Consider the following 7,439-nt stretch of genomic DNA (forward strand, 5'->3'; position numbering starts at 1 on the left):
ACCCCCCCCCCCTTTTTATGCTTTACTTTCTAAGGAAGTCATCAACTGAACAATAGTAATAACAAGTTGAAGTTAAGTCTAGACTACTTTCCTCGTGGGAACGATCCCAACCTCACTAGTTGGGTTATTTACTTGACGCGACCGCTTTACTTCTCATTTGAGAAGTAAGTTTGAGCGTATAAAATTTTGGCGCCGTGGCCGGGGATTTTAGCTATTAGATTAACTTGAACTTATTACTAAAGTTTAGTTGATATTTTCTTGATTTTACTTTGTTTTATTGTTTTTAATTTCCTTTCATAACTATCCTCCTTGTATGCCAAATACACGGAGAGGAAGAGAACCCTTGTTTCCCTACGATCACAAGCTAGAGCGTACTGCGCAATATGAATCGAAACTTGGGAATAAATGATGAGGATCCAAACCAGAACATCCCAGATGCAGTGGATGTTCATGGTCAGATGTTGCCCGACGCTCCGGGTGAACATCAGCAGAGAGGACAAAATCCCGTTCCACGTCCCCAAGAATACTACAGAGGGTATGATAACATAGCAGACTCGGATAGGCCACTTGTCTTGCCCCCTTTACCCACAGGCCACACTTTTTTGGTAACTAGTAGCCTAATGCAAATGCTCACTGCCAGAGGTGTTTTTTCAGGGCTACCTTCTGAGGATCCACATGCCCATATGGCTAAGGTAAGGGCAGTGTGTAAAAGTTGTGTGGGGAGGCCTGATTTGGATCTAGATGTAATAGGTCTCAGAGTGTTTCCTCTCTCACTGACGGGAGAGGCTACTATGTGGTTTACTGAGCTCCCATACAACTCGATTTTCACTTGGAATCAACTACGGGATGTCTTCTTAGCACGCTACTATCCGGTCTCCAAGAAATTAAACCACAAAGACAGGGTGAATAACTTTGTGGCACTACCAGGAGAGTCGGTTAGTAGTTCTTGGGATAGATTCACCTCATTCTTGAGAAGTGTTCCAAATCACCGTATTGATGATGAGTCAGTGAAGGAATACTTCTATCGGGGACAGGATGATAACAATAAAGCGGTGTTGGACACTATAGCAGGTGGATCTTATGGAGAATGCCCTTATGCTGAGATTGATGAGAAATTAGAGAAAATATCTCGTAACAACAAAGCTTGGAGTACTAGGAAGTCCGATACAGGGAGAAACACCTTCGCAGTGTAGTCTACTCACAACCCAGCCAGAGATGATATTAGTGAAGAAATGGCTCAGATGAGAACTGAGCTTAGGTTGGTACTAAAACATGTCACTGGGGGTGCAGAAAAGATTAATGCAGCCAACTACTTGGCTTAACCACCACCTCCAATCGATGAGTGTTATTATGAGGAGGATTCCTATGTAGTAAATGAACAAATGGGGGGTTTCCGACCAAGTGCCCAAGGCTCTAATCAGGAGAATTGGCGCCAAGGTCAAGGGAACCAAGGGTCGGAACTATGGTAACTACAATCGTGAGGGTCATTATGTCCGAGATGGAAACTACAATCGCGACAACAACTTCAATAGGGGTAACTATGGTAATAGAAACGACAGGAATGGACCCTATGTTCCTCCTCAAAATCGTGAAGTTACTCCTAGGGATGGTGGAGGTAGTATGTCGCGAGTTGAGGATATGTTTCATAAAATGATGAGGAGGTTCGATGCTAGTGATGAGCACAGTAAAGAGTTGAGGAATGATTTAGCGGTTATTGGGCAAAAAGTTGATACCCATGCAATATCGATTAAGCAACTTGAGTTACAATTGGCCCAATTATCTGCAACTGTGAACACACGGCAACCGGGCACTCTTCCTAGCAACACTGTCCAAAATCTAAAAAATGATGGACATTGTATGGCAATTACAACTCGCGGTGGCAAGCAAACCATTGACCCACCTATGCCATCTAATGAGAATGAGGTGACAAAAGATAGTGATAAAGTGGTAAATGTTGATGCTGATTTAGAGGATAACATTGCAAAAGATGATGAAGTGACTAAAAAGGTAACCCCCATGCCTAGGCCACCACGCCCATTTCCTCAAAGATTAGTGAGAAAGACCGAGGATGGCAAATATCGGCGTTTTATAAAAATATTGAAGCAACTTTCTATCAATGTCCATTTGGTAGAAGCTTTAGAACAAATGCCCGGTTACGCCAAGTTTATGAAAGATTTGGTCACAAAGAAAAGATCGGTTACTTTTGAGAATGATGATAGAATGCAGCATTGTAGTGCTATTTCTACAAGATCTCTGGTCCAAAAGAAAGAAGATCCGGGTGCGTTCACTATTCCTTGTACAATCGGGCTATTACATTTTGCGAAAGCATTATGTGATCTGGGGGCAAGCATAAATCTCATGCCCCTCTCGATTTACAAGAGGTTGGGTTTGGGTGACCCAAAGCGCACTGCGATGCGGCTACTGATGGCTGATCGAACAGTAAAATGGCCCATAGGGATACTTCATAATGTGCTAGTAAAAGTGGAGTCATTCATCTTTCCGACCGATTTTATTATTCTTGATTGTGAGGTTGATTTTGAAGTGCCTATTATCCTTGGGAGGCCATTCCTAGCTACGGGAAGAGCCTTAGTAGACATGGAAAAGGGGCAAATAAAATTTCGGTTGAACAATGAGGAAGTGACCTTTAATATTTGTAGGTCCATGAGGCAGAGTGGTTAGCTCCAATCGGCATCTGCTATATCCTACAACATGGGTGAGACATTTGAGACACAAATAGAAGAACGTCTAGGTCTCGAAGCATTAGCGGCAGTGATAATGAACTTTGATAGCGATTGCATTGAAGAGTATCAATCATTAGTCGCGGCTCTTGACCGAGGTGATGTTCGGTTTAAACCAAAGAAATTTGAGCTTGATATGAAGAATCGCGAGTCCCCACCCGCTAAACCATCTATAGAGGAAGCTCCAAAATTAGAACTAAAAGCTCTCCCACCTCATCTCAGGTATGAATTCTTAGGAAAGGGTGACACTTTGCCGGTAATCATTGCATCAGACCTGGATGAACAACAGGTTCAGAGTTTGGTGAAGGTACTAAAAAGGTTCAAAAGAGCTATTGGGTGGACCATTTCGGACATTATTGGGATCCCTCCTGGTGTTTGCTCTCATAAAATCCAACTCATGCATGATCATAAGCCGAGTATTGAGCACTAGATACGCTTGAATCCTCCTATGCAAAAGGTTGTGAAGAAGGAAATCCTCAAGTGGTTGGATGCCGGGGTAATCTATCCAATCGCCGATAGTAGTTGGGTATGCCCGGTTCAGTGTGTACCTAAGAAAGGGGGAATGATTGTGGTCCCCAACGAAAAAAATGAACCTGTTCCAATGAGACCGGTTACTGGATGGAGGGTGTGTATGGATTACCGTAAACTGAACTCATGGACTGAAAAAAACCATTTTCCTATGCCCTTCATGGATCAGATGTTGGATAGACGTGCCGAAAAAGGGTGGTATTGTTTTTTTGATGGGTATTCGAGGTATAATCAGATTTCTATTGCACCAGAAGATCAAGAGAAAACAACTTTGACTTGTCCATATGGGACTTTTGCGTTCAGAAAAATGTCGTTTGGGTTGTGCAATGCACCCGCAACCTTTCAGAGATGTATGATGTCAATATTTTCTAACATGGTGGAGGATACTATAGAAGTTTTTATAGATGATTTTTCTGTGGTTGGTGATTCATTCAAGCGGTGTTTGACCAATTTATCTGAGGTTCTTAAGAGATGTGAAGACTGCAATTTGGTACTAAACTGGGAAAAGTGTCATTTCATGGTGAAAGAGGGTATTGTGTTGGGTCATCGAATTTCAGAAAAGGGCATAGAGGTTGATCGAGCTAAAGTTGAGGTAATAGAGAGACTTTCCCCGCCGATCTCTATGAAAGGTGTGAGAATCTTTCTTGGGCATGCAGGTTTTTACTGGAGATTCATCAAAGACTTTTCAAAGATTGCACACCCATTGTGCAAATTGCTGGAGAAAGAATGTAAATTCTGTTTTGATGAATCTTGTCTTAAAGCATTCGGTGAGCTAAAAGAAAAGTTAGTGTCTGCACCTATCATTATTTCTCCGGATTGGAACAGTCCATTTGAGGTAATGTGCAATGCTAGTGGGGTGGCTCTTGCTGTAGTATTGGGACAGAGAAGAAACAAAATCCTTCACCCAATTTACTATGCTAGTAAAGCCCTAAATGAAGCTCAGAAGAACTACACAGTGACTGAGCAAGAACTCCTTGCGGTAGTCTTTGCTTTTGAGAAATTTCGCTCCTATTTTCTAGGTATTAGAGTTATAGTGCATACTGACCATTCAGCATTGAGATATTTGATGGCAAAGAAGGATGCGAAACCAAGGCTGATTCGTTGGGTATTACTGCTGCAAGAATTTGACTTTGAAGTGCTGGATAGAAAAGGGACTGAAAATCAAGTTGCTGATCATCTGTCTCGTCTAGAGGATGAAGCTATGAGAGAGTTAAGGGATAAGACTGACATTGATGATACTTTCCCCGATGAACATGTATTGGCTGCTTCACAAGACTTGATTCCATGGTTCGCAGATTTTGCAAACTATCTGGCTAGTGATATTGTTCCATCAGACTTGTCATTTCATCAAAGGAAAAAGTTCATGTACGATGTGAAGAAGTTCTTTTGGGATGAACCATACTTGTATAGGAGTTGTGCCGACGGGCTTATACGGTGTTGTGTGCCAGAATGTGAAATGTTGAGTGTGTTGGAGGCATGCCATTCTTCACCTGTTAGCGGACATCACAGTCGTATCCGAACCGCTCACAAGATATTACAATGTGGTTACTATTGGCCAACTCTTCATCAAGATGCTCAAAGGTTTGCTAAAGCATGTGACAAATGTCAATGAGATAGTGGTATTTCAAGAAAGCAAGAGCTCCCTCTAAACCCCATTCTTGTGATTGAGTTATTTGATGTGTGGGGTATTGACTTTATGGCCCTTTCGTGAGTTCTCATGGGATGAAACAATGAAGGGAAGAGTGTCACTGCATTCTTGAAAAAGAATATATTCTCCTGTTTTGGCATTCCAAGGGCCATTATTAGTGATGGGGGCTTCCACTTCTGCAAAAGATTTTTCAAGGGGTTATTGGAGAAATACGGGGTTCGCCATAATGTGGCCACTCCTTACCACCCTCAAACTAGTGGGCAAGTTGAAGTATCGAATCGGGAGATCAAACAAATATTGTCCAAAACAGTGAATGCTAGTAGAACGGATTGGTCAAGGTGGCTTGATGATGCTCTTTGGGCCTACCTGGCAGCATATAAGACTCCCACAGGTATGTCTCCATACCAACTTGTATATGGGAAAGCTTGTCATCTTCCGGTTGAGTTAGAGCATAAAGCCATGTGGGCTATGAAGAAGTTAAAAATGGATTGGAGCGAAGCTGCAGAGCAACGGTTAAATGGGTTGAATGAACTTGATGAATTTCGCTTGAAAGCCTATGAAAGCTCAGCCCTATATAAAGAAAAGTTGAGGAAGTATCATGACAACAAAATTGAAAAACGAGAGTATATGGTCGGGGATTTGGTGCTTCTATTCAATTCTAGATTGCGCTTGTTTCCAGGCACACTCAAGTCCAAATGGACTAGTCCTTACATGGTTACCCAACTATTCCCTCATGGAGCAGTTGAGTTGGAAACTAAGGAGGGTGTGCGGTTCAAGGTAAATGGACAGCGCATAAAAATCTATCTCGAGCATGCTGAAGCGGAGAATGAAGTGATCGAGGCATACCATCTTGATGAAGTCTGAGTAATCAAGTGGCCCCAATCGTGCCGCGACATTAAATCAGGCGCTTGTTGGGAGGCAACCCAATACTTATCGTTTTTTTATAATGGTAGCATTTTCCTATTAATGGGTTTTAAATTTGCAGGCACATCACCAGGAAATTTTGTAGAAAACTACTCCGCAGCAGCCACTGACGGATACATCGATGGACCGTTGCGCATGCAACGGACCGTCGTATGCATCTGTCATACCAGGTACGTTTTTCTGTCATTTTGAAATTAAGGCACACACGACGGAACCTACGACGGGTCGTCACAAATGCGTCGGACTGTCGTTGGGGAACTGTGCGTGATTAATGAATTCAACCCGACCTGACCCGGCTGGACCTTTTTCAAAATCTGACCGTTTATACACCCCACCCCTCTATATTTCACCCCATTACTTCCTTATTCCTCGTATCTCCCCTCTCTTTTCAACTTCTACATTTCCCCCCATTGATCATTGCCCCCAAAATCCTCCTAAGCCTTATAATTATCATCTACTAGTCGGTGGTGCTGCTGTCAGTGTCTACCCTGCCAACTGAATCATTCTCCGTTTGTCTTTTTCTCCATTTCCAAGGTATGTGTCTCTAAATTTATACTCATTTATCTTGCATTTTGGTTTAGTAGTTAGTATTAGCTTAGTTCTTAGTCGTATATTGTTTCCTTTATATGATTAGGTCTAAACCTAGGCTCAAAATGTTTGAATTTGCCATGTAGATAACCCTAGGCATAGGTGATTTTGCATTGGTAGCTTCCTAGGTTGTTGGGATAGACACATATAGGTCCACAACACCACAAGATCATGTGGGTTCATCGGGGATGCATAGGGTAAATCCAACTCTATCACTGCTACTCAGAACGAGACCCCGATGACAGACAGTCGCACACACGACGGAACATCGTAGGGTCCGTTCCAAAATCCCTAGTACCCTATCCCAACAACGCCGGTGACGGACCGTTGTCTTCACGACGGTCCGTCCTGCACAACCGTTCTGGTTGTATGAGGTCCTATTTCTAAGGGTCTCTCAAAATTTTCTAAGTGTCCTACGACGGACCGTCATACCCACGACGGTCTGTCCTGCACGATCGTCATGATGGTCAGAGACCCCTCTGATCCAAGTGTCCTACGACGCACAGTTACGACGGACCGTCGTACCCACGACGGTCCGTCCTGCACGATCGTCATGATGGTCAGAGACCCCTCTGATAAGGGTCTCTCAAAATTTTCTAAGTGTCCTACGACGGACTCTTACGACAGACCATCGTACAAACGACGGTCCGTCCTGCTCGACCGTCATGATGGTTAGAGACCCCTCCTTCAGGGTTTTTTATATATACATAGACCAAGTAAAACACGACGGACCTCATGACGGTCCGTCATATCCACGACGAACCGTCATCTGGCCCGGCGTGTGATAAAGTTTTACTATCACTAACACACTATTTTCAATGTTTTATGTCGTATGGGCTTTCCTGTCTTGTTTGGCACTACACGTACTAATAGTGATCCTTTGCAGGTACTATCTACTATGGCACCCAAGCAAGACCGAACCTACGTACGCGGGCGATCCAAGTCTGTTGCCCCGTCTGCACGCTTGATCATTGGCTCTGATGATGAGCGGGACCCTGAATATGTGCCCCCAG

At 43.4% G+C, this 7,439-nt stretch overlaps 1 protein-coding gene across 1 annotated transcript; it reads left to right on the forward strand.

Moving 5' to 3' along the window:
• The first annotated feature begins 383 nt into the window (after positions 1-383).
• On the forward strand, positions 384-5,778 carry LOC138341726 (uncharacterized). Its single transcript, XM_069293362.1, has 2 exons — positions 384-535; positions 5,061-5,778. The coding sequence occupies exons 1-2, from the start codon at positions 384-386 to the stop codon at positions 5,776-5,778; spliced, it is 870 nt and encodes a 289-aa protein (XP_069149463.1).
• The last annotated feature ends 1,661 nt before the right edge of the window (positions 5,779-7,439 follow it).

This window comes from Solanum lycopersicum, chromosome 1 (assembly GCF_036512215.1).
Source record: "Solanum lycopersicum chromosome 1, SLM_r2.1".
In the NCBI taxonomy this organism is placed as follows: domain Eukaryota; kingdom Viridiplantae; phylum Streptophyta; class Magnoliopsida; order Solanales; family Solanaceae; genus Solanum; species Solanum lycopersicum.

What these genes read in the sequence shown, in the direction of transcription:
- LOC138341726 (XM_069293362.1), top strand. Translation starts at nt 384, where the DNA reads ATGAATCGAAACTTGGGAATAAATGATGAGGATCCAAACCAGAACATC. An exon ending in CCCCAAGAATACTACAGAGG is followed by an intron (nt 536 to 5,060) that starts GTATGATAACAT and finishes TGGCATTCCAAG; the next exon opens with GGCCATTATTAGTGATGGGG.